Genomic DNA, 26,804 nt, shown 5'->3' with positions numbered 1-26,804 from the left:
TTTCAGCTTCGCTTGGCTAACATGCACCACTTGTTTACACCAGAGATATTGGAGCATGAAGAAGGAAGTCGGTACGTTCAGCACTGATTCAGTTCCAAGCTTCCTGTGCGTGTGCACACACGTGTGTGTGTGTGTGTGTGTGTGTGCAGCCTCCTCCATCCAGAGCCTGTGCAGCCTCTACAGAAGCAGCAGCAGGACCGGCACGGGCAGACACAGGGGCTGGATGCTGGAGGGTTTTTTAAGCTCTTCCACCCAGTTTGGTTCGGAGCAGGTTTAGACAACGACGGGTAAAAATTCTGGTATGGCAAGCCTGGTGAGGAAGATGCTAGTGCAGACAAAGCCATGGAGCGGTGAGTAGGAGAAACCTCTTGCTTGATGGAAAAGATAACCGAGCAGAAAGCATTCTTGTAGATGCCTACAAGCGGACAGAGAGCTTGTGGGTATTGCTGTTATATTCGTGTCCCACTTCCAGCGTGAGATGGCTTCTTGGAAATGTCAAGAACTTTGTCCATTGGGGATGAGGTGATGAGAGGAGCATGCCAGCCACTGGGCAGACTCCCTCCTAAGCCCATTCCTCAGCCTGCCCAGGATTTCTGCCTTGGCTTTTGGCTCTGTGACAGCAGCTGTCTGTGGATGTGGGATGGCTTTTGATTTGAGGGTTTTCAATTTGTTGCTAACTGGGTTTCAGTAGGTTGCTCTGCTGTTGCGTTGTTACAGAGATGGTTGTCTATTTGGGATTTTAAAATATTCCGGTAGCAGCAGCAGCCTGTGCCTGGGGTTTTCCATTTACATTTACAGTGTTTGTTCAACTCTTAATTGTGCAAATTAGAATAATTGTGGAGCTTGATTATATGTGGAGCTGGTGAGTGTTTTTAAGAGGCTGGCTTGGGAATTTGTTGTTGGATGTGTGTCTTCTCCGGCGTAGGTGTCCTTTCCTCATGCAGTGCAAAGCAAACATCATAAACTGCCACAGCAGGGAATGATTTTTACCTCCATGCATCCCAGGGAGTCCGTCTGTAATAGGGTACAAATCTGAGCAGCGATTGAGGCCCAGTGGGGTGAGGTATGGGGGGTCAGTGGGGAGCCTGCCCTGTGCTGGTGGTAGGAGGTCACAAGCTGAGTCTGGTGCCATCAGGTGTGTGCAGGTGCCCATGTTGTCAGTGTATGAGCCCCACTGAACAGTTATTATTGGGAAATTTGGCTTCTGTGCAAATCCCTCGGTGCTGTTATTCTCTCCCCACGCAGCACTTTGTGCAGTGTTTATACAGGGGACAATGTAGACACAGATGTAAGCAGCATCTCTTGAATAGAAGTGATGGGCTGGATGTGCCAAGCACTGATTTTGCTGAGAAGGAGATTTGATTGGAAGCTGGAATTCCCTTCTAGCTCAAATCTACTTGTCTCTCCTCATTTACTCATGGCTTCTTAGAAACCATGAATTTTCTGCCTCTAGGAAAAGCAGAGATGTCATCTGAAGTAATCTCCTTTGATTACATTCTGACAGACACGGCACCAAGTACAGAGAACTGAAGTGGAGATCTCTCTGATCTCGTGATGAATAACCCAGGACTGGGAGTCAATTAACCAACCTTTGCAAGAAGAACCAGAATTAAAATAAATACAGATTTCTTTCCTTGTTTCAGAGAGGAGGAGACTGCAGTGATGGAATTTGAAATCTCACTTGGCCAAAAGGCTGTCAAGAATTAATTTGGAGAGGGCTTTTTCTGTAGAGAACTCCAGCTATTAAATGACCAGAGCAAACATTTACCTTGCGTGGATTTCTTCAGAGCAGTTGTAGCCCATCAGTGTTTAAAAGTGTAATTCACTGATGACAGAAACGTAGCCAATAAGGAAACATGTAATAAACATCAGCTGGGGTAACTTTTTGCATCTTTTCAGAGTCCTTGGAGAGGCACTTTAGGCTTCAATCTCATTATTTACACAGCGGGGATGTGTGTTAAATGTGATGTTGAAAACAGGCCCAGGATGTTAGGAAGTTGGGGATGCTGGGATTGATATGAAGTGCAGCTGCTTGGAGGCTGGTTCGGCGGGGGATGTTACCTGTGGGACAACTACTTGAATAGGGCACGTGCATCCAGGCACCCTGTGTGAAGATCTGTGCTTGGGGCAGTCTGATTCCTGTATTTGAGGCTACAGGATAGCTATGGCCTCTGGATGTTTCAGCTGCAGCTATATCCCATTTACTTCAACTTCTTTTACTGACCCATCTATATAAATGTGTTTGAGGTTGGTTGAAGCAAAGAACTCGCGAGCTCTTTGTGTGTAGCGCTGGTAGAACTGAACATCATAAGGTTTGGATCTTTTTTTTAACAGGGAGAGGTTATAAAGACTGAAGGTCAGAGAAGACAAATGGCATTTTGCCAGCTTAGCAAACGCTGCTGTGTTTCTCCCCCCTCTCTCCTGAGATCCCTGTTACTTTTAAAGTGCTGTTTAATTTTGCTATCTGCTCCTCTACCGCTGCAGGAGTAAATGCAAATGACTGATTGGGTTTGAGGTGAAGCGAAAACAGCCTGAGCTAAAGATGCATCTAAGTAAACTGAAATTGTCTCTTTGACATCGTTGTTTGCAGTGTGAAATATAAAAAGACAAATGGTATGGAAAACCCAAAGTGTTAAACAACGGTGAAGAAACAAAGGCTTGTAGAGAAGCCCTTAGCTAAGCATTATCCTTTGTTTTCTAACTATGAGCTATATTTCTTTTTAATTAATGCATGAAATGACACCTGTGAGTTCAGCTGCATCACTACAAAGGGTGCTGCCTTATCCTCCGCAGTCTGTGCAAGGTGATGTTGGATGCAAGAAGGCGTTTGAGGAGAGTTTATGTTGTCACATCAAAGCTCTCAAATAGCAAAAAGCAACAGCTTAATGGCTGCACCGTCAGAACGTGACTCTCTGTGGCAGGTGGATAATGATAGTCTCACAGAAATCTCTGCTACTTCAGAGGAATTTCCAGGTACAAGGAACATCTTTTATCTGGGTACACTGATAGATAATAAATCAGGGGCCTTACAGTAAGTGGCCATACATGAAATAGTTCAGTTTTTTAAAGGCTGTGTGCACAAAGTTGCCATATCACAGCCCTGTGGCCAGGTGAGTTTCAGCCTTCATTTCATCACCTGAGTGCAGTGACATTTATGGTACCGTCCAGCTGAGCGTATTCACTAACAGCAGCATCCTGTGCAATGGGAATCCTGCAGCGTGGGTGTCAGGGGTGTTCCAAGTCTGTATTGTATTAACACTTTATTCTTTCAGCACTCAGCCTTTGGAATCACACCTTTAAGAACAAAAGAAACGTGGCATTACGTTGTGTGTTCATTTCTCTTACACTGGCCCTGTACAGAATGCTGTGTGTTGTTTCCTCTGCACACAGAGGGTTGCTGTAGGGAGAGGAAGCCAGGCAGCATTCAGAATCTCAAATGGAGCGTATAAATGTGTATTTATGTTTCTTGGAAACAATAGCTTTTAATTGTTTGAAATTTTAATAACTCAGTCTCCAGAAGGGAAAATGGTTGTTAGGGGAACCTCTTTAATTCCTAATATCACTTGTTTCTGAAGATGCCTTCTGTGACAAGTACAACTCTGTGTGTCTGTCTACAAATAACCACAGGGCTGTGACAAAGCAGGCATTGCTTTGTTCAGCTTTCTGAATCTCCCAGTGCTCTCCTCCTAAGGTGTGAAGGATGTTTATAACACCAAACGTGTCACGAAGCTCTTTTCCCTTCCCTGCAGCAGCTCTCCACTGCTACCTCCATGTAAATGAACACCAGCTATTGCCAGTGGTATGAAGGCTCTGAGAGTTCAGGTTCCCGTGCTGAGGTTTTTGGCTGTTATCATGATTAAATTTGCAATCCTGAGGGTTGCTATCAGATAACAGCGAGGGAGGGAATTTGTTGTGAAAATGAGGTTTCCAATCTTAGTAGGGCCTGAGAGGAGAGAGAGTGAAAGAGGTTGTAGCTGAAGGTAGAAGGAAGAGGAAATTTAAACTTTGAGTTAATACTGAAAGTTGCTTTGGGGCGGAAAGTTATAATTAGGCAAGTCAAAAATACAAACATACGTCAGTGATTAATTTCCTGCTTGTGCTTCTTGTCTCTAAAGCATAATAGTGCCGGTCTGAATCTTTGGACATTGCCAGTTAATTTCTGGGACGGTTGCGGGCCGTGCTGAGGTTCTTCCCTGAGCTGAATTCAGCTTTTTCCTGAGCTAGTGCTCAGAAATAACCACTCGTACAAAATTGCAGCTTTCTAGCTGTCAGATTTCATGAGCTCTATAGAAATGGTCCAATTGGCACGGCCAGGTAATGGTGATAATGGTAAAGCTGCGGCTGAATGTCCTTGCTGCTCTGTGCTGCGCTCTGAATCCCTGCAGTTAGGGGCAGAGATAATAAATACCTGTTTCTTGCTCCTCTGTTCTTCCCCTTCCTCTGTACCATGTGCCGTGTTACACGGCTCTGCGGTTCTGAGCTTTAAATACAAGTTTATGCCCTCGTTTTCTTTTGTGAGGAATGGCGTTATGTGCCGCTAATCTCTTTTGTGTTGCCTCGCTGCTTTTCATTCCGCTTAATTTTCCCAGTAGTACAGTTTGTGGCAATTGGCTTCAGTTATTTTAGTAGGAATCCTATTGTATCACATTTAATAATAGAAAAGGATGTGAGAGCAGGGTGTTTTTTTTCCCTTGCCAGAATCACCCCAGAGTTGCCACCTTCTGGTTCATTCAGAAATTCCCTTAATGACACCGTGCAAAATGTAGAGGTCTTCATAGTAAAGGAGCTGATGCTCTCCTTTCTGCATTGCTTTCATTGCTGGCTTTAAAAGGTGTTAAAAAGAGAAAATATGAGTTGGTGTTAGACTGGGTTTGTTGTATTTTTTTGTCTGCTTGTGGTATCTATTGATTTACAGTTCATTTGATAGTCGGCAGCTGTGATCTTAAGGAGGACCTTTAGAAATGGGCTGAAATCAAAGATGCATGTTATGGATGAACGCTCCTGTTAATTTCAGCAATACATAATCTCTCAAATTCCCTCTGGATTGGAATGGAATGAGTATGAGCTGTTGAGCTGTGAAAAATGCAGTGAATGCAACAGAAAAGGCCCTTTGGTTTGATCCATCTATCGATTGTGTTTGAGGGCTGTCAGGTGGGAAGAGCAGAGGGAAGAAGTAACAGGGGAAGAAAATCAGTAAGTAGTGGAATAGAGAGCAGATGGAAAACTAAACTTTCCTTCCAGTGGATGTGATAATGGGATTCTGAGTAAGGAACTGATGTGCAATCTGTATAAATCCTGTTCTATTTCTGAAAACCTTCTGTGGGTTTGAAACTCCGCTGTAGACTGATTTCATTAGCGAAGTGGGTTTATTTGTGCTTTCTCACTGTTGGTATGGGCTCCTCTCATGAGCCTTCCTAAATGGTGGGTTTGTATACTTGCAGTCACTGAACTGAAAGGTTTAAAAAGCTCGGAGCACCAAAATGCTCCCATCAAGACAGCCTTGCAGCCAGAGCTTCTGCAGGGTGCAAGGGCCTGGTGTCAATAAAGCATTTTGGATTTGTAAATCTGTATTTAATGCACGGTTGTAAATATAGAGAGCATAATTGGCTGTTCTGAAGCACTTTGGAAGTGGAAATGCTAAGTCAGGGCCTGAAGCAGTGATGGAGCACCTGGTGGAAGGCAGGGCCAGCCCAGGGGAGCTCAGGTGTATGCAATGTACCTGAGTGACCAGAAGGGATGGAGCCAGGACCCACCCCTGCCCAGAGCTCATTTAAGGGCTGGCAGTGGAGGCGAGGGCATCTTGTTGGAGATCTCTGTGTATTTGAGGCCCTCTGAAGGTAAGTGGCTTTTTGCTTTTGTGCCCGTGGCTGTTGTGTTTGAGCTAAACCCTTACTTTATGTGGCCTAGGGCCTTGCTACTTTGATATCATTGCTGCACTTTCCATTGTATTACAATTCTGGTACTAAGAACTTAATCCTGATACATGATGTTAGTGTTGCTTTTTGGATAGTGAGACAGAGTTAGTCTGTTAGAACCTGAGTCCCAGACTTTGTTGGTAAGACACTTAATTTCACCTGGTGGCCATATTGTGTCTGGAAGGTAAATATGTTGCTCTTTATAGAAACTCAGTGAAGTTATGAATGTAACAAGCTATGACCCAGGTCATCTTGGTAGTGAAATAAGTAAGTGTTAAGTTCTCTAAAGCTCTCCATTGAGAAAACTAACTCTAATGATGGAAACAAACTGGCTCAGAACGCATCCTATTTGAGTTCTGGTGTGCATTGCTTGTAAGGGAGGAACCGAGAAGAAGGTTTGACAGGTTTGGTTAAAACATTAATGGTTAAAACATTAATATGTGCATTAAAAAAAGTGAAGAATAAAATAAAACAGTCGAAGCCTTATTGAACTCTTAAGGTGATTTGTATAGGATCATCTTGAGGATTGTCTTCTTGTTAATTGCAGGAAATTATGTTCCTTGAGGGGTTTATATTTTAAGAAGATAAGCTCTGATTTATCCCTGATATTTTTTCCTCTTCTGTCCCATAGTTCATTCCATAGTAATAGCCACTTTTCTTCTGTTGGGATTTTTCATTATTATTTTAGACTGCTGGTAAAATGAAAGGATGTTGCTCCTTACAGCTCATAAAAGGAAAGGAGGCTGTGGTGAGGTGGGCTTGGCCTCTGTTCCCAGGTGTATGGGAGATTGGTAATCACAGCCTGAACCTCTGATTAACCAGCTGAGGCAAGTGTGGGGTCAGCTCTGGGAGCACAGGTGAGAGTAATTTAGCTGTGCTCCTTGAAGGAGTGAAGCTTGACTCCACCTCCTCTAGACCTCATTTAAGGGCTGACCACAACTAAGGTAGCATCTCTTGGAGATCGCTCCTTGGTGGAGATTGCCTCAGTGTTTCCCAGCTGTTCTCTGTACTCTCCAGGAGTCACTTATGAACACCTGGGTTGCACTTTATTGTGCTCACCCTGTGCTTTAGGCCATGATGATGGCTGCAGGACCCTCTGTGGAGGTGTCTTACTGACCCCGAGGTCTGAACTGAGTTAAACTGAGAGAGGAAATTGCACGCTGTCCAGGCAGCATAGCCAAGCTTGTACTAAGCTGATCTAGAGCTTCATCTCTATTTGTGGCATTCCTGTGAGATCTGACATTGGCATTATCCTGCTCCATCCCAACAAGGAGGGGACAGGAAGCAAAGGCCTTGTATTTAATCTGTCGTGGCAGTGGTGGGAATACCAAACTGGGAGGATTTCCTGACTGTTCTTGTTTTTTTGGAAAGGAGAAAACAGAACTTGACAACAAAAAAGCCCTTGTTCTCCTGGCGTCTTCCCTTGCTGCTCCATGCCATGTCTGTGCTCATCACCCACCCAGGCGGGACATTTCCAGGCTGCTTTTTGAAGATATTTATAAATAAGTTGAGCTCCATATGGTTTCTTTGCGGTTTGTTTTCTTGTTGTTCCCCAGATGATTTCTTTACCGTAAGTCATTTTAGTTGTGCATAATTGATCTGCTTGTGGCAACTTGTATCTAGCAAGGGAAGTCACAGATGCAGCTTGTGCTGCATTGGGGTGGAGAAAAGGGGGTAAAAGAATGATCTGACAATAACCCGAGCAATGAAAGCTGCAGAGAGAAGCTTGTAAAAATCATGTCATAGAATGGCCTGGGTTGGAAAGGACCACAGTGATCATCTAGTTCCAACCCCCTGCTATGTGCAGGGTAACCGATCACCAGCATAGGCTGCCCAGAGCCGCATCCAGCCTGGCCTTGAATGCCTGCAGGGATGGGGCATCCACAGCCTCCTTGGATAACCAGTTCATATATTATAGCTTAGTTTTAATTTGTTCTGAAACAGTAAAAATAAATGTGCTGTGTAACTTTTACGAACTATAGTAGGGAGGGGAATAGCAGGCAAAGATTTCTCTCTGCCCAGCAAAATCAAGCCTTGTTTTTATAGATAACAATAGATCAAGAAGGGCAAAGGTACTTTAAGTTGTATTTTTAGTAAGGAGGAGAAGTGCCTTAGTGCTGCTCCTTCCCATATCTTATGGTCAGAAAAATCAAACTTTCAGGCTCCGTGTCTTCAATTCTTAGACTTTGTTTCCCAACATGAATGAGGTCAGTTCTACTTGTGGATGTTCCCACGTGCTTTGGGAAGGAAGGTGGAACAGGAATACATGGCTGGGTGTGTGCCACAGCCAGGGGTATCTGTGATGGAAAGCTATCTGCTGTCTGTGGCATGGGGAGGGAGTGTGCTCTGAGCCCAAGATTAGGTTAATGCTGCATCATGGGCTTAAAAACCTGGAGAAGATAATGCTGCATTAATTCACACAGGCTTAATTTCTGCAGCACAACAGCAAAACACAACTAGTAATACTCCAAAAATATAACGGTGACTCAAAGAACTTTCTCCTTTTCCCCTCGTTCCCCCTCCTCCCCTCATTTCCTGCTCGGACACCCGAAGTCTGAAACTCAGAAGGGTTTTTGAATGGGATTTTATTTTTTTTCCCCATGCCTTCATTTAAAAAACAAAACAAAACCCTGTTTCTGAGGCTGTGACTCAGTGCTGCGGTGCCTATCTGCCTTGTGTCAGGATTCGGGCTGTCTGTGGGAAGCAGAATACATGCATACCCGAGGCGTGATGCAAGGTTTGAAATTGCCCCAAGTGCACTCGGAGCATCGCATGTGCAGATCGCACTGCGTCTGGCAGCCAGAGCCCCCCTGCTTTGCAGGGCCTCCTGCAGCTGCACAGGCATTTGGGTAACGAGGTAAACAGTAAATAGGGGAAGGCTGTCACATTCTAAAACTCCACTGTTGTTGGTTTGGGGGGTTTTCTTGTCTTAAGAGCCTATATTTAGATTTGGCAATGAGATTTATCGCATTAATCGGGGCATTGTTTGAACAAGGTCACCGATGTGTGTGTGTGTTTATCTCTGCTGAACTGGATTGCTTATTTGAAGTAGAAATACCTCCAAAAATATTATGCAGAGCTATTGAAAGCTCGCGTACTCCACTCCTGCAGCATGTGGTCCTTATTAGAAAATAGCTGCAATTATTCACGTTCAGTTTTGCAGATTTAAGTCCTGAGAGATTTAGCCATAAAGCAGCGGAGATTTGATTACATCCTGGTTTTATGTCTGACTGCTATACGAGTGTTTCGTATGTGTAAATCTTTTTATGAAGCACGGGCTGTGATATGTTACTAAGTGGAGACACATGAATGCTGTGCAGTTGGGATCCACGTGCTCGTTAGCCTGGTCTAGCTTCAGCGGTTGTTCATGCAGTTATAAAAGCCAGCCAAGCTTTGTGTGTTTTATTTACAGCAAATATTTGCTTTTGGTGTGGATGGTTTGAAGCTTCAGGATATGATTTCAGTGTCAGGTCTGATTGCAAGCGAGGATTCTGATCTACTTGGTAAGGATGGAGCGCAGTTGACCAATGATACCTCATGGTCACAGCAGACACAGTAGCCAGTAACTTGTATTTATTCATTTTGTCACTAAAAACAAGCCCTGGAATATACTCACAGTGTTGTTTGCTTATTTGCACATCAAGAGTGCGTGGGAGAAGAGTAATTTATTGAAACTCTCCCATGAACTTGGTCGCTGCTGGTTGTTGGTAGGTAATTTCACTGACCTGGCAGTAATACACGCTGCAGGCAATTAATGGCTTCCTTTTGAAGCCTCCTCTGCTTGGTGCGATGGCTACAATAGTAGCATCGTGAGTTTATAATATGATGAAAGTTCAACATGGAACTCATGCACAGCTCTGATTTACTATCAATTGTTGCACTTTAGCTTGCTAATTTTCATATATCATCTGGAAGGGTGATGATTTGGGTGTCATATGGAAGGGCTGTGATGTGGTGGTCAGTCTGACAGGTACACCACCTTTTTACTCCCCTTATCTTCAGTCAACCTATATTTGGATGCTATAGCTGATAGGTCCTGGTTGGTTTGGTTTTTTGCAGTGGTCTGCACTGAGGATGTGGTCCTTGACAGGTATGTAAAAATAAAGGGTAAAAAGCTTGAATATATGTCTGCTATTTGAGCACCGTTACCAAGGCCATTGTTGAGATGTTTATGCATTAGCATGCTTAAATAATGTGATTACTTTTCCTCTTAGCTGCGTTAAGGCTGCACTTAGTTTGATTCATGCTGTGGCAGCATTGAGCAGTGCTGTGTTCTAGTAAAAAGGTTGCAAGGATAATTTTTTTTTTCTTTAATGTTGACAAAAAGCCTAAACACTTCAATTCTAAAAGAACTGGGGGATGGGAAGGTAAATTTGCTTGTTGAAAAGCAGCACCATTAAAAACGTGAATCAGTGGGTTGCTTAAGGGGGTGATAAGCCCAACCTGTAGGCTTAGAAGAAGTGGATGTCAGAGAGAGGATAAGAATGGTTGTTTTGTTTGGAAGGACCTGCCAAAATTATCAGTGAAGTTAGTTAATGCTCTTGTCTTCCTGAAATTCAGCATCATTAGCTCAGAAGCATTTCCTCTTCCCTTTAAACCCTGTGTGTGTCAGTGAACTCCCAGCATGGCACACAGATAAGCCCAGAGGAGCCAACCCTACAGGGCAGCTGTCACCCATTGCTGAGGATTTCAGGCCTGTCCCCCCTGGAGACCTGTAGCTGCAGCTCTGTAAATTAGAGGCAAGTGCTTCCAGTCAACACCAATGGATCTTTTTGCTGTTCTTTCTGCACTGCAGAATAGTTGCCAGTATTTGCCTTCAGGTTATATGTTTGTTTATTTGCACCAGCACGTGTTACCAAAATACATGGCTGGCTTGGGGTGCTGTTGCTCACAGCTGTGTGTGGGCTTGCTATGTCTCTGCATGTGCTTGGCTGGCATCTACAGGTACATTATTTTTATGGCCCTAGAATCTTGGCATGAGCTTTGTTTTGTTGACAACAAAGAAGATTGCTTGTGAAATTAGAATCTGGCATCACCATTCTACAGGTTTATTCTTGATGTACTGAAATGGGATTTTCTTACTAACCTGCCACTGATCCAGGACCCAGCATCTTAGAAATTAGTATTATCAGACTGCTCAATTTTCAGAGTTGTGGCAGCTTCTCATGCTGATCACGAGAACAGCATGGAAAAAGGAAGGCAGGAAACTTTCAGGTGGGGAGTTTCATAGAATCATAGAATGGCCTGAGTTGAAAAGGACCACAGTGAACATCCAGTTCCAACCCCCTGCTATGTGCAGGGTCACCAACCAGCAGCCCAGGCTGCCCAGAGCCACATCCAGCCTGGCCTTGAATGCCTGCAGGGATGGGGCATCCACAACCTCCTTGGGCAACATGTTCCAGTGCATCACCACCCTCTGGGTGGAAAAACTTCCTCCTAAGTTTGTATTAGCAGGGCAGTGGCAGGTGTTTTGCCAGGAGGTTGGAGGGCAGAGGTGTTCAGAGCCTTTTCATTACCTTCAGAAAGCAGGACCCCCTTCCTTCCCACCATGCAGATTTGAGCTGGTGGATATCCATCTTTTGCTGTAGCAGTCAGGTGCATGGGTGAGTGCGCTTCCAAGGAGAAGTGATGTTCACCTGCAGGAAATGTTGGTGGAATGGGGGGGGGGGAAACAGATGCATGTCAGTGATAGGGGATGGGAAGGGGATGTTAAGTCATTAATTACTAAGCCTTGCATAAACGAAACTTAATAGTTTGAAAAGTCTGTAATTTAAAGGGAAGGAAAAATCTTTCGTCTTCTGCTGCACTGTTTAGCTAAATGTCAAACTGGATCAGCTGGAAGAGTTTTGTGATGATTTATACTTTACATATTGATTACTTCTCCATGGACAGTGCCTGTGCAGTGAGCGCCGGGCTTGTGTTGAAGGGGAAAGGAGCTAAAGGGACCCAGGCTGAAAAGTCAGGAGTGGCTGACAAGCCCAATCACTTCTAGGTAGTCTGGGGTGGATGGGGGCTGCAATGTGATTTGCTTCCCCATGCACTGAAGAACCCATTTGTCGGCTGGTAGCTGGGAACGTAACCTGGAGTCTTCTCCAAAGACTTTCTGAACCTCTGTGGTTGTGATTTCAAGGAGAGGACTTGGTTGAGGTCCCAGGTGTGGAGAATGAGCCTTTATGGATGGCAGTAGGGTTTGCTGCTTTCTCTTCCTTCATTAGCGCTTTGCTCTGCCTACACCTCCCCCTCTTGGAAAATGTAGTAGAAAACGAGAAGCTGGTAAGTTTGTGCTCGGTCCAAAACTAATTTGAGATGGACTAGTTCAGTCGTGGAAGGTTTCAATTCATCTTTTTCTGGGTGTAAGCTGTACTAAAGATGAACCTAAACGTTATGCGTTAGCATGTGCCTTTATTTAAACATGAAGCAGCATTGAAAGTTAGTTTTTGTCATCAGAGACACGTTTTTCCCTCCAGCTGCTTGGCAATGCTGCTTGTGTTTTCAGTCTTGTTATTGTTATTAATTTTTAATTGGCTGCTGGTATTTATTAAACAAGGGATAGCGTGAGGGATTTCTGAGCTCCATGCAGCAGAGCTGTGTAGGGTTCTTGGAAAGCTGTATGATGGAGAGAGGACTTCCCACGCAGGAGGCCACTGCCAAAGAATTATCTTCGTATGCTCAGTGAGAACGTAATGCTGCTTGTGTCAGTTTGCTGTGAAATGTTGTTATAAATTTAGGCAAGATTGTTTACCCAATGTAATGCTAAAGCTGGAATACAGTTATATTTCAGTCTAGCAAATCTGCATTTTTGGCATAAATTACTTAGATATCTAGGAACAGTGAAATATATGCTGTTAAACATGTCAAATCAGATGATTAAATGACTTGATTGTTAGGAAGAAAATAGTAATTTTCTGAAAAGGCTTAATGAATGATGTGGCACAATGATCTGCAAGCATAGCAAAGGGGGGAAAAAACACCTTTCTTGAGGAAATTTGCCAGCCGAGGAGCATGTTTTTATGCAGTAGGTAATAAAAGCAGGAGTATGAGTGAAAATGTTCCAGCAAATTGACAAGCTCCTTTCTTCCAGTGCAGTTATTTTCCCTTGCTGGCAGCAGGGTGGGTGGCTCTGCGTGGTTTGTGACTCTGCTGTATGCCAGCAGTCACTGGGCAAGGTGATTGCTTTGTGATAGCTGACCGTGCTAATGCTTCTAAAGATAAGCTGCTGCTCTGAAACAACTTGAGTTCTCACATACGGGCTGCGGATCAAGGAGAAAGCAGCTCTGTTACGTGGATTACCTTCTTGCATCTCACATGGTACTGAGATGCTGAAGCTGAGCGAGGCCAGATTTGACTGGGTGATGTTGGGTGAGAATAGATGAAGGCTTTGTTTGGGCCTCGTCTTGGCTGTGATTGATGTGCAGGAGGAAGAAAGGGTCTGACCTGACTTGGAGCCCAAGCTAAAGTATTTGAGTTAACAGTTTAAGAAATGTCTTGTTTGTAGACTAAGCAAACTTGTGTGTCGGTGGTTTTACAGCAATAACATGCAAGCCTCACATGCCTTATTTAGAGCTCCTTATTCTGTGTATGTTCCATATTGAAGTACTGCCCAAGCCCTGGCTACACAGACAACACAGATTTAAAGTAGAAGTTCACTCATAAGGGGTTTTGCATGTTGTGACTCTGTAAATTGGTGCCCTGCTGGTCTCTGTATGTTCCCACTCTGGAGATGGGGGTGATCTGTGTAACAGGGCTGTGAAACAATCTTACTTTGTGGGTTCCCGCAGGGATCACCACTGGCTGCATGTGAAGGTCAGCGTCCCACCTCAGCTTTCCTTCTGTCCATGCTGCTGTGAGCCTGAAGTCCTGCATTAGGATAATGTTGCTATAATTGGTGGTAGACTGCCTGATCCGAGTCATTGATGTTGGTCATACCCAATCCTCTGGTCTCACAAGTTCTTTGTTGCAAAAAACACGCTTGATGTCAGTGCTCAGCTCAGTGGCTGCTACAAAACATGCTGGAAATTTGCAGCAAACAGATCCTGGGAAGACTTCAGCTACTGCACCAGCTGTCTGTGTTGTCCTCTCCTGCCCTTGTGTGCTCCCAAAAGTTGGTGCAGATGTGCTAGTGGAAACCTTGTGCAAGTCTTGCAGGGCTGACCAGAAACCTATCCCACATTCTCAGTTTTCTCTGCAGATTGTGGCTTGTGCCATTAAAATGAACCACAGCATCATCTGTCAGATTTACTTACGCTTATTTCTAAAGTTCCATAAAGCCTGTTTTACCAGACTGACTAATTCAAAGCATTTGTTCAAAGCTCTGCTGCTGCTTTTGTGACCACAGGCTCTACAAGAAAACCAAGATTCACTGCTGGAAGTCAGTGACCGAGTAACAGCAGGAATGGCCTAAGTCTGGGTGTTCAACACTGTCTTTGCCTCAGCACCAAGGGCTTTCCATCTCATCGTCATGCTGGGCACACTCATCCTTGTGCCTCTGGGAGAATCCTTACCCTGTATGGAAACTGCAGCAAAGCTTTTGTTTAGATATGTGTTACCATTGAGGGCCTGTGCTGAGCAGCACAACTTCCAATGGAGAAGGAGAGTCAGCTTCAGTGGTTTTGATGCAGAATTTGTAATGCAGTGTCTCGGCTTCAAATAGCCTCCATGTGGTGACACCCTCTTTGATACACATACAAAAGTAAGGAAGTTTTGCATCTGCAGCTGTCAGGAGTGTACTTTGGCTGATGAATGCTGTCAAAGCTTAAAGGCAGGATCCCATAGCGGGTCAGTTAAGCTTTATTGGTCTGCCAGAGCAGATTATCATTTTATTTAACCAGAGAAGTGGTTTTCATTGTTACTTGATTGCCAAGGGTCTGTCAGCATTTCCATTATAAACCTCCTATTTTCAGGGATTTTAGTAGACTTGAGATTTAAGTGTTCTGGTCTAAAACTTGGCAAGCATGATCTGAGTTCACCAGCAGCTATTTTCTTTATGAGATTTTAAAGCAGTCAGCTGTTTCTTAAATTGTAGAGAAGGCGAGGGGATTTTTTTCCCTTCTCTATTAAGCAGATAGGAGCATTTTGTCCACCCTTCTTATTCCAACCAGATGTATGAAAGTAAAGAAGGGGGGGGGGGGGAGAAAGACAGATACTCTCTATCGTGTTCTGTTGGCTGGAGGATAATGCCTCAAGGCTTTCCCAACCTCTGCTCCAGTGCAGGATGGTTGAAGTCCCACCCACCCGCTGCTCTTTCTCCTCCCCTTTACTTATTTGCCTTTGGTGTATTTACACTCTCACTATATTAAGTTGCAGCATTCCTTCTCCTTACTCCATTCCTCGCCTTTGCTCTGTGAAGCTTCCAGCACCCAATTGTGATGACTCTGAGTATTTTACTCCTCTCTAAAAGGAAACTCTGGGGTGATGCGAGGTGCTTGTGGTAAATATAAACTCTAAGGATTGCCTTTATGTTGTGTCTTGCTCTATTTGATGTACATTGCTACTTAACTGAAGAACATAATGTGCATGGCTCCTCAGCAGAACATTGCAATTTGAACACTTTTTTGGGGACTTTGCTGTCACCCTAAAGCTGTGACTCTACTTTCACATTCTTTTTTTTCTCCTTTGTTTAACCAAATCTTTAATGTCTACCAAACGAAAAAGTGAAGTGTGATTGGTGCAGATCAGCACTGTGGGTTTTCATGGCTGGGCTCTTTTAGTCATTTCCTGAGAGCTCGGTGCAGAGCTGCAACAATGCAGGAAGCAGCAGCAGGCGTAGCGAGGCTGAGTGTATGGTTGGAGAGCAGCTTGCTGTAGGTGAGGGCTTGTCCTCCTTGCTGAGATGTAGGAATTGCTGGGATTGATGCTCTGGCTCATCAGGAAGAACCTCTGCTATCCTTCAGTCACAGCAGTGAAGATGATTTGGGCATTAAAATGCTGAGCCAGGAACTACAGCTATGTGACTCCTGAGTGATGAGTGATGCAAGTTAAGATCTGGAATTCAAGAGCTGGAAGATGAGTGCTTTTAAAAAGTATTACAGTCTCTCTCCCAGGACCTTTAGAAGGTCCTTGTCGGAACAGGATGCTGGTGCTGCTGCCTTGAAGGACTATCATTGGTACCACCAAATAAGAAGCAAGAAGGTGAGCAAACAAACAGCTTTGGAACCAGAGAAAGCACTTGGAGCGTACAGGTGGCAAACGCATCCCCGTATTCCCTGGAGGATAAGCAAAAGAGCACACTCTGGCAGCCTTAGAGGGGAAGGTAACAATTCGAGTCTTGACAAGAGTTCTGCAAGCATGGATGCTACCAGCGCCGAGGATCTCCACCAAGACCCAACGGAGATGCTCTTCCAGGCAAGGACCAGATCACTGCGGGTTCCCTTCAACCGTTCCCTGTCTGAACCTGTGCCGCAATCTGCACACAGGAGTGCCAAGCCCTTTCTGCAGTCAGTACGCTCTGTGGATGGTGAGCAGTACGGCTATTTTGTCCGTGGCATCTTCTCAACTCTCTCAAGTGGCTTTTCAAAGATAATGAATCGAAGAGGGGAGCAGCCCCCCAGTGAGGCACTGGAGGAGTGGAGAACAGACAATAGGCAAATTGACCTGTGCACAGGTAATAGACTCTGTTAAGTTCTGTTTGTGTTACAGGTGTGTATAGTTATTTTACATGTCGTGTCATAGTTGTTCAAACCGGTTTTGAACTTTGCTGTTTGGTAACATAAGATTTCAACCTTCTGCTGTTCTGCCTTAATTAAAGAAAAAGACGGGGGGGGGGGGGGGAAGGCCTTTCCTGATAGAGAAGTGGCGTGATGTTTTGGCATGCGCTTAAAAACCTGAAGGTCCCGTTAAAACAGATGTCTCTGGAGGAAGCAGAAGCATTTCTCTCCAAAATGAACTGCGTGTGTGGTGCATACAGTCCTGTGAGCACAGCAGCCTCAGAGGAGTAGTTGTGTGCTGATGGATGTATCAAGCCTGCTACTGTAGATGAAGTACTAGGAGAAGAGAGAGGGAAATAAAGCGGTCTTTTATCCAGTGTGCAAGGCAGTGGAATGGATCTAGTTCCTCATACCAGATTCACAGTTTTACAGTCAATCAGCTAAATTGATGTCTGCTCTCTGTTAGATGCCAAGGGCAGCAGTGTTACAGAGGTTTAGCCAGCTGGGATTGAGGTCAGCAAGATGCCAGTCTGAGATTCCATTTAAATCTGCCCTGCTGTTAACAACACTCATCAAGCAGGAAAAAAATAGATGTAATAAAAATGGGAGAAAGGGAGAAATTCTGTTCTCTTGGTCTTCCATGGAGCTTTCTAGTGGGATGCCAGCCAGCCTGATCTGAGTGACCAAGGAGGTGCTGGGGGAGGGGAGCAAGGCCTTCCTCCTCTCCAAAACCTCTGTGCTTTCCAGAGTCCTCCAGATTATCATATTAAAACCTGGTAACATCTGGACCTACTTGAGATTGCTGGACGAGCCATCCTTATTAAGAAAACAATAAATAAGTCAGCTTGCTGTTATTATTTGTCCACACAGGTAGTGGGTCTGAGTGATGGTGGTGTCATTTACAGGCTGTGTTTGGTATTGGGAGCGGCCTTGTTGGTTTAAAATGCAAAACAAGCATAGAGCAGCAGCACTGAAGGATTATCTCCATCAGTCTCCTAGGGTTTGTTTGAAGTCGCTGCATGCGTTCATTGCTTTGTATTCTTCCAGTACCTCACTCAGGTGGAATTTGGCTTGTCAGTACTTGTGAAATACATGGGGAAAAAATGAAGAGACGGTGCTACTTTGCTTCTGAACACATCTCGTTAAGGGGTTGGTTTGGCTCCTCCTGTTGTTGAGACCTCCTGAGAAGCTGGCATTACTGCAGGCTGCTCTGTTGCTTTGGACAGTTGGTTTGGTCTCTGCCACCATGTATATATCAGCAAGCTATTTTGGGAAGGTGTTCTATATGACAGAAGTATTTTGGATTAAACACTTGCAATCTTTAAAGGGCAGCACATGCTGTAGTTCCTTTTTCACACTGTTCTGGTGCTGTGTTGGAACAAATGGTTCTCTAATCATTCCTAAATGCTGGTCAGTTAAGTTGTTGGGGTGCTCATGGAAAGTAAAGGGCAGAGAAAGGTTATATGTGAGAAGACATTGCACTGTAAATGTGTTGGTTGTGGGAAGGCTTTTGGGGTTAGCTCCAAGTGGTTTTACAGAGGGACTCTCAGCTCAGGAACTGAGAAACAACAATGGGACCTGAGATTAAAAGTCAAACTGTCTCAGGGGAGGAAGTCATAGCCAGGAAGGTGCTTGGGGAAACAAGGTTGTGCTGTCGTCACCTGCAGAGCTGCCTCAAACAGGCCCTGCTCAGGGAGGGTTAGCATCTGCTCTTCAAGCAAACAGCAGTTGAGGTTTGAGAGAACTCAATTCACCCCGTAAGACATGCTGCTGTGTGGGTTATATAGTCATGGGACAGCTAATCCCCTGTCATGGGATGTGTTCTTCCTGAAGGAAGCTTGAGTTCATAGGGTCTGTGGGCTCAGCCTGCCTTAGCCACCCTGAGGCCTGGTGGCAAACAGGGGAGTTCTGGGGGCTCAAGGCTGGGTCTGAGGGGAGAACCTGCAGGTAGAAGTGGGAAAAGCAATGTAACCTGTATGCATGTTCTTCACCTGCAACCTGGGTGCTCAGAAGTACTGAGCTCTTCTACCAAACGCCACACAGGCTGAGTTCTGTGGGGCAGATTGTCCGCAAGCAGTGCTGGTGCTTGGATGGCCTGAAGGCATCTTCCCATGCCTGCAGTTCTGTGAAAGGAAAAATGCAAGAAAACTGATTGCTTCCCTGTACAGGAGGCAGAATTTGGGAATCCTCAGGCTGACAAAGCCTGCAGTCTGCCCAGACTTGTGACTTGCCAACAGATAGTGTGAGGCATAAGGCTTCTCCAAAGTGTGCAAGCAGCTTAGCTTGGAAGGGCTCAATCAAAAGTCTCCCAGGAAACATCTGTTTGGAGGAGGAGAAATCCTGTCCAAGGAGAACCCTCCACGTGCTGCTGAATGCCCAGTGTGAGCAGCATGCTTTGGCATTGAACCAGAAGAACCTGGAGCCATGCTTTCTGTCCCCTGTCCAAGGAGCCAAGCCCTTTACTTACCCGCTTCATTACAAGCATTTCCACTTTCTACTGAAATAGTTACAGATTATCAACTCTATAAAAGAAATTGAAAGCTTCCTTCTAAAGCATGCCTGTCCTCTTGCATTCTGCTTTAGCTCTGTGCCAGAACTGCAAAGGCTGGGATCTCTGCGTTACTGCTTTGCTACTGAGCTCTGTAAACCTGGGGAAGAGCAGCTCCCTTTTGCAAGGAATGGTTACCTCCCAAAAGGGGACCAGTTGCTTTTTTGGCAGCTTGAATAGGGAAGTGGGATTTGAAAAAAGAATATATATCTGGATAAATATTTTCCACTTGGTCTCACAGTCTAGGAAGCGTGTTCAGACACTGCTTCATCTCTTCTTGGCTGCACATTCCCCTCCTGGGGAATGAAAGGATGCTGAACCTGGGGAGAGCTGCTCCATGGGGCTTTGCTTTGGTATGGGGCACCCTGCTGCCCATCTTACAGTAACTGTGGAGCTATGCAGGCTCAGAGCCTTGGACCTGAGGGTTGTCAGTGAGCTGTTGCTCTTCATTTTATTTCTATGTATTGCCAATGACCCTTTAACGACCCTAAACACTGTTAAGAGTGGATTTATGAGCAGCTTTACAGATAACGTTTATTTCACCATTTCTTCTTATCTGAATTTCAGAGCAGTGCAGGTTTAATTGGAGATTGATGACAAAATGATTTGTCAGTAGAATCAATTATCTGTATCTCAACTTGTGGGAGGGTTTCTTGTATTTGATGTGCATTTGGCTTCCCATGGGCACTGTGTTGTTAAGGCTTTTGTAACGATGCTTCCTGCAGAATTATTTCCTTTGCTTTTTTCACTTGTATGATGATATGTTTAAGTCTTATCACTTTGATGTCATGCTTTAGTTCATTTTGGAGGGGTTCTTGTGCCTAGAGTCAGAGAGCGTAGTCTATATCCTTTCTGTTCTGGAGTTGTTCTTTTTTTATATAACTCAAGAGTTACTCAAGCTTGGTGCTCTTCATTAAGTTCTCTACAGTCTAGAGTCATTAAATATCGTGTTTTTATCTTCCCTTATAAACCGGCTTAGAGGGAACCTGTATTTTCACACTTGGTTTAAAGCCAAGCTGTTCCATTTTTTGTCAGCTATTTGAAACTGTATGAAATAGGAATTCAGTATTTATTGCTCACTGGGGCAGCTTTTCTGTTTTCAAGTTTTTAGAAGCACTTTCTCCTTTTAGAAGTGCCTCTACTGACTCATGTTCCTCCACCCCCGAATCTCTTTCCCTATTAAGTAGTTTATTTTGGTGGGGTTTTTATTAGGGAACTTTTACACAATTAAGCTTGTGCTGTAATACGTCCATTTAAGTGCCGTGTAAATGTCAGTTTATCTATGTTCCCATGTGTTTTGTTGCATGCTTTAGTCTTTATGTTTAAAGTCATTAACCTTTAATTGGCAGAACAGATTCAGAACATCACAGAGGGGTGAGGCACACAAGGGAGCATTCCTGGCACTTTGCAGCTTTGAACGCTACTTCACCACTGTTCCCAAGCGGTTTTGATCTCGACCCAAGCCTGGTTCATCACGAGCATGGTATCATTTATTGTGGGTGATAGACTAATGCTATGCAGATGAATGTTTATGGTCACAATGGAAAATAATTAGCGGTGATATCTGATGCTAATAAAATTTCTCATCTGGTGCTAATTATGCTTAACAAAGGGTGTCTCTAAGCAGGTAGTAGCCCTCATTTCAGCTTTGACTGTTGATTTCTCATTCTTCTTAATGCCAGACCGTTCTTTTCTGAAGCCAAAACTCAACGTCTGCTGGAATGAATGAGGACATTTGTATTTGTGGGAGCTATTTTCTGACTCATGAAATCATGATGGGGGAATGGCAGAGTCTCACATTCCAGGTTGCTTTTTTTTTGTTGCTTTTGTGGTCTGTGGGACTGCCAGGGTGTTGTAGTTTGTGCGCAGAGCAGGCTGACAGCTGGAGCTTGCAATATTATCTCTGATTACCTCGATAATCAGAAATTATCACGTGGGAATTAATTATCTGTGGAAGTGGTAATTTTGTCCTAGAGACGTCTAGTCCTCTGGATTTCCTTTTCAGGGAGGTAGGGCTTGCTTGCTTAGAAACAGTCAAGGAGTGGGAGTATGGGGATATGGAGAAAGAGCTCTCAGAAGTTAAGGGTTTGGTGGGAGAATCTTTGCCTTAGTGCTCAGAAAGGGGATCTATATCCCATGGCTCAGCTATCCTGGGGAACTCTGAGGTTCTGCAGTCCTAGAAATAGGAGCCTTAACTCTCAGAGACACTTGGATTCTGTGGCTGCAGGGTAAGTTCTGTTGAGGAGAAATCATCCTCAGGCAAAGCTCCTTGCTTTGCCTTTCTATAGCTGCTGCCTGTAATGGAGCTTGGCATGAGATGAGAATTGCCTGTGTGCCTGAACAACCCCAGCTTCCTTTGGAGTTTATTTTAAGAGAAGAAAGGGTCACCATGCCTAGGAAATATTCATTTTAGGCCTTTGCTTCATTTCTCCAAGTGATGGAATACATTTGTACTGCTAACAGCGCCTGATTTAGGACTCAAAGCAATGGCATGTCAGATGTAAACAAACACGCACAAGATTCTGTGCCCTTATTTATAGCATTACTTGATTGCTTGTTCTAACTAATTAATTAGTGTTATTTACCCTTCTGCTTTCTGTACTGGTACTGTGGTAGTTATTCAAAAGGCTCTTTAGACTCTTCTAGAATAAATACTTCATAGTCTTGTTAAACATCACTTGTTTCGGAGGAAGCTGTTTACATAAATAACAAGCTAATGCATGAACCTCTTGACATGTTAGCGTTGAAACCAACTGTCCCCCGTGTGGTTTTTGTTCTTGCATGAAGGGAGGCTGAAGGTAGACATCTGGTGCTTTGTGGGCAGGAGAGTTCTGTGCAGGCTGCTGGTTTGAGTGGGATTTAAAAATGCTGCGTACAGAGAAGGTGAAAAAAAACCATTGAAATAATGAGTTTTTCAAAGAAGCTTATGTTTAGAGAGCAGGCGTTCTCTGCCTTTATTCCCCGTGGGGAATCTGCTGTTCATTTTAATGGATGCATTTGGTATAGGAGCATCCTTCTCAAAAGCTGCCGTGTGAAAAGTGATGCAGAAAGGAGTTGGGTTCTTAATAGGACATGAGAGCAGGTAGTGAGCAAGTGCATTTCTCCAGTTCAAATGCATGTGAGTCTCTCAGCTGCTGTAGGCACTGATGCTGTCTATTGGCTTGAGAAGCAGGGGGTGAAAGTTATGTGTTGGTTTATTGTTTCTTTGCTTTGAGTGAGGCTTGAATCTCATTCTTGAGACTTTGCAAAGCTCTCAGGTTCTCCTCTTCCTCCTTCTGTTCTCAGTGCAAACAAACCCCTCTTTTTAGAAGGTGAAATGCAAGGAGCTGCACTGCACTAAGTCCACTGTTAGTGATGAGCAGGGCCTAGTCCTTAATTTTGTCTCACGTTAGCTGGTTTTATATGGCTTGTAGGAACAGAAGGGCTTTCCTGCATCACATCTTCAAAATACTCACAGGTGTAATCTTAATATCTTCTGAGGTTGTCATACATGGTTGTGATGATGGTAGGGTCAGACTTGTTCTTGCATCTCACTCCTCCTCAGCTGAGTGACTTTAGGTTGCAGTGTTCTTCCCATTGTGTCCATGATTTATGATCATTTTTCCACAGGAAAAGTGCAGGCCCTTTTTGTGTAGTCACTTCTGAGACTGATTTTCTAACAGCCGGTGAGTGACAGGGATGCTCTGACATGTGGTTTTGATGAATTACTGCGGAAACATCTGCCAGCTTTTGATCCTTGCCATGTGTTTGCATCCTCCTCATGGCTTCCATCAGCTCTGGCTGCACTGGTACCTAAGAAATGGTTTTGTCACAACTCTGAATCTTCAGACCGGGGCTGCTGAGCTCTGTGTTAGTGCAGGCCTCTGGCTGTGCTGCTGTGGCCATAGGTTTCCTGTCAGCCCAACTGTATCCTGATTAAAAACACAAGCATGGTTTCAGCCACCAACGTCTTGAAATGACAGTCCTTTCCTTTGTGTGGCTTCCTGTTGATCTGCTGAGCCTTCGTATAATCAGAACAGAGGTGAAGTTTTGGAGAATAAATGGTAGAGAACTGCAATAAGCACCATGAACCAGCTGCCAGGGAGCAATGTGGTCTGTCTGTTCTGTCTGTCTGTTGGTTTTCACACTTGTGACCACGACTTCCCCCCCAGCCATGTGTCACTGTCACGTGCAGGGCTGGCTCCTTCTCACCACCCTGTGAGATGAGCAGAGTGAAGAGCCCTTCCATCCAGAGGGCTCATGGAATGTGCATGGGAAGGATTGCTTTCCCATTCTGCTGATTTGAGCTGAGAGGTGTTAAGTATTAGGGGTATCTCTCACTATTAAAGCCTAACCTAAAGGAAATGGCTGAGCTATTTACCCCAGTACTCCAGAAGAGTATGTGGGGTAGTACTATATATAACACATGTGGAAAGGGCAAACCAATCATTGTCAGTAAAATGCTGTGCAGAGTTGTCTCTCTTGCACCAAGAGGAAGAAATGTCCTGTATGCATCCCAAACCAGGTGGGTGCCCTGCTTATGAGCTCCTCGGGTGATCATTAGGTGCACAAGTGAGCATCCCTGCCTCCATCTCAGCTCTGCCCCTGTCTGATGCAGTGCTTGTGACTCCTTTTCCTCCTCTTCATGCAGATGTGTGGCTGCAGCAGCCCTGTTATAGCTGTACCAACGAGGTAATTCCAGCAGCTAGGAGCTCCCCACAGGCAGCCACAGAATCTGCCCAAGGAGCTGTATGTGATGAGAGGTTGTTACCTTATGCAAGGATGTGCTCTAGTAGCTGCAGAAGGGAAGATGTTCTTTCCAGGAAATATATATGTATTTCTTTCTTCATTGTAAGGTTTCTTCTGAACTTTCCATGAATGCCACATGCTTATGACCAGAAGTGAAGGCCCATACGTGTGATTTCTCTCATAGAGAAACTGATGTTTGTGCTGCACCCCCAAACAATGCTATTGTGTGTGTATGCAGTGCTTTGAATGTTGTGAGTACAACAGCTCAGCTGCATGGTGCGGCCTTTGTACACAGACCTCCCCCAGCTTTATGCTCACACTGTAGCAGCTGTCATTTCTACCTCCAGGCTTGTGTGTCTCCGATGTGCTGAGACAAAAAGAGACCAAGTCTGCAGACAGAAGGCAACATGGGTCCAGCTGGTGCACTGATGGTATTTGATTCAAATAGCTTGTGCTCAATGGGGGATTGCGTGGTTGTTTAGATGCAGGTGTATTTATCTTAATGGCAGTCCTCCAGGTAGGTGTGCTGTGTGTGAACAGACCCCGGCCTCAGAAATGAAAGCTGCAAATGCAAGAGGAGGGGAAAAAAGTTGTCTCAAAGGACTTGTGACTTAGCAGGTCACACGTTTCTGAGTCCTCAAATGCATGGAGGGAAAATGTGACAGCACAGAGCCTGTCCCCAGCAGCCCAGCCTGAATTCAAAACACACATAGCAATCTCTGCTCTGAATAGCTCCTGCATGGCTGTGTAATTTGAAAGAGAAATGCTTTCGGGGTGATGATGGGTTTTGTCTACATCTGTAATGTCTCATTTGTCTGCGGATGCCCAGCAGCCTTCGCTTTGTTTATTCAAAGATGAGCAAACATGAAACTGAATGTTCTTTTCAGTGATCGGTGGAGATCAATGTGGGAACTGTTGGTCCTTATGAGATATATATGCACACGTATGTGTGTTGTGCAAGGTTTGCTGGGTGGGTTGCTCCTAAACATACAGCTTGACTCCTTAAGAGCAGAGGATTTGCAAAGAGGCAGTTGTAGCTCAGGGACAGTGGAGTGTGGTCACTGATGGGTAAAATGAAATTCCTGCTTGCATTTTAATGGACTTAAATCACATGAGACTTTAGGCTTATTATTTCTTTTTCATTATGGTGTCTAGTTGCTCCAGGGCTGGCAAAACTGGGTAACAAAATATCATTTTTTGTTATTGAAGAGGATTTTACGCAGCAAAGGAGCGTGCATTATCATCGTTAGTCGCTGCCAGCAGAACAAACAGTACTGCTCTGTAGATGTGGCGGGGAAAGCAGAGCTCCAAGTTTTTGGCAAACTGAGTAGAAAGGAGGAAATGAGCAAGATGCCATGCATGGTTTTTATCACCAGAGGTTTGCAAAAAGAAGTTAGACATCCGTTGGGGGCTGGGGATGGGGTACCATGCTGCTCCAGGGATGCCTGCAGCTGCCTTAATGCTCCCTGCAATGAGCTGTGCCCAGCCAGCTCTCCTTGGTTGTCTATGAAGGGTATTCAGATGTGTTGTGAGCACTCTGGCTTCATGCTGCCAGCCTGGGGTCTGCCTGCCTCACCTGCAGGAGGAGTGGAGGGCAGTGAACATGCCAAGCTGTTTTATAATATGATAGAAAATACTGGCGCTTGGGTTTCTGCCCCCTGTTTTCTTTTGTTATATCACTAAGTGGATGTTTGTGTCTGTTTATGCTCTCATTCCGTGAGTGTTTTGAAATCTCATTGTACTCGGTGATGGAAAATTGGCTGCCTGGTAAAGGCATGTTAAGGACGGCTATCTACAGTAGCTGGAAGGAAATGCTTCTCAAGGTATTGTCCGAGTTGGTTCTCGCAGGGTCCCTGGGGGATGTGAACTTTCCTTACCTTCTCCACCCATCTTCTGGCAGCGGGGAGAATTCCTAGTATTGCTCTTTAAAATGAGGAGGGTAAATCCATGCTGCCCTGTAGTTGTTTCCCCATAGAAGTGCTATGGATTTCAGCAGTAACTCATAAACCACTCTGTTGATCATTCACACTGGGGGGAATCCCACAAAGCAGTGAAGTGAAGCAGATCTCCAAACTGGATGAAAACCATCACGTTCAAGTAGAAATTCCCTTTTCCCTCCCAGTCTGGTTGGATTTGCTGTTACAAAATGCAGTTGCACAGCAGGGCAGCTAATTAGATGTTATCAGGACTGTTTTGGAGAGGTTGTGACCTATAAATTTCAGTTTAGTGTTGCTGTAGGAAAGAAATTTTTTGCTCACCAAGACCTTCAAGCATTTTGGGGATGAGCAGCAGAGGTTTTACCCTGCTAAAAGGGGATTTTTGTGGGGGCTTTGGGATGCCCATTTGGAAAACATATGGGGAAGAGTGCATATTTGTGCTTAAGTTGTTCGTGGCATTAGTGCTCAGCATCAGGGAAATGAGCAGCCAGAGGTTGAGTTCTTGCATGCTGGGTGTGTTGCAGGCACTGGGGATGGAACAGGAGTGATGTGGGCGCTGTGATGGGAGCTTTGGTAGGAGGACGTGGGGTTCCCTTTTCCTTTGGGCAGCCTATCCTGCCTGAGAAGGAACACGTTACAAGGAGGGAAAACCCACTGGGCCTAAGAATACCTGAAATACTGCACCCCAGCTACAGATCCCCTTTAATTAGCTAGACAGTCATCAAAGGATGCATTAATCACACTCGTTTGCGTTTCCAGCAGCACAGTAAACCTGCTCCACCTGCTTTGATGCTGTCAGGATCTCTGCTCCCAGCACCAAGGTATCCCACTGAGCTGCCTGTACCAGCACCTCCCCTGGCACTGGGCTCTCCTGGCACCTGCAGCTTCTCTGCTCTGGCATTGCTATTTCTCCTGCTGGTGTTTTTCTTCTGCTTTCCTCCAGCATGACTTCTGCAGAGGTGTTATTAAAGAGAAGGGATTTCAGCAATCCTGATACTGCTTTGAGAGATCAGTTTTGGGGCTGAGATTGTTC

The 26,804-nt window shown here is 44.8% G+C and overlaps 1 protein-coding gene across 10 annotated transcripts in view; it reads left to right on the top strand.

The window, feature by feature from the left end:
- Positions 1-26,804, top strand: part of RASAL2 (RAS protein activator like 2) — a 138,530-nt gene that overhangs the window by 27,499 nt on the left and 84,227 nt on the right. For 4 of the 10 annotated variants that reach the window (XM_032446265.2, XM_032446264.2, XM_032446263.2 and 1 more), the window contains exon 1: positions 15,500-16,515. The exons of 4 other annotated variants lie outside the window; for them this stretch is intronic. In XM_032446265.2, the coding sequence (XP_032302156.2) occupies positions 15,918-16,515 (598 nt within the window). In that variant the 5' untranslated portion in view covers positions 15,500-15,917. Of the gene's footprint in view, positions 1-40; positions 72-136; positions 351-15,499; positions 16,516-26,804 lie in introns of those variants that run through there. 2 more of the 10 variants (XM_085512132.1, XM_015869603.3) reach the window with 2 other exon arrangements.

This window comes from Coturnix japonica, chromosome 11, assembly GCF_054131305.1.
Source record: "Coturnix japonica strain WE chromosome 11, WE-NBRP24, whole genome shotgun sequence".
Lineage (NCBI taxonomy): Eukaryota > Metazoa > Chordata > Aves > Galliformes > Phasianidae > Coturnix > Coturnix japonica.
Note: the sequence above shows the minus strand (reverse complement) of the source record. Positions and strands in the feature narration are given on the sequence as shown.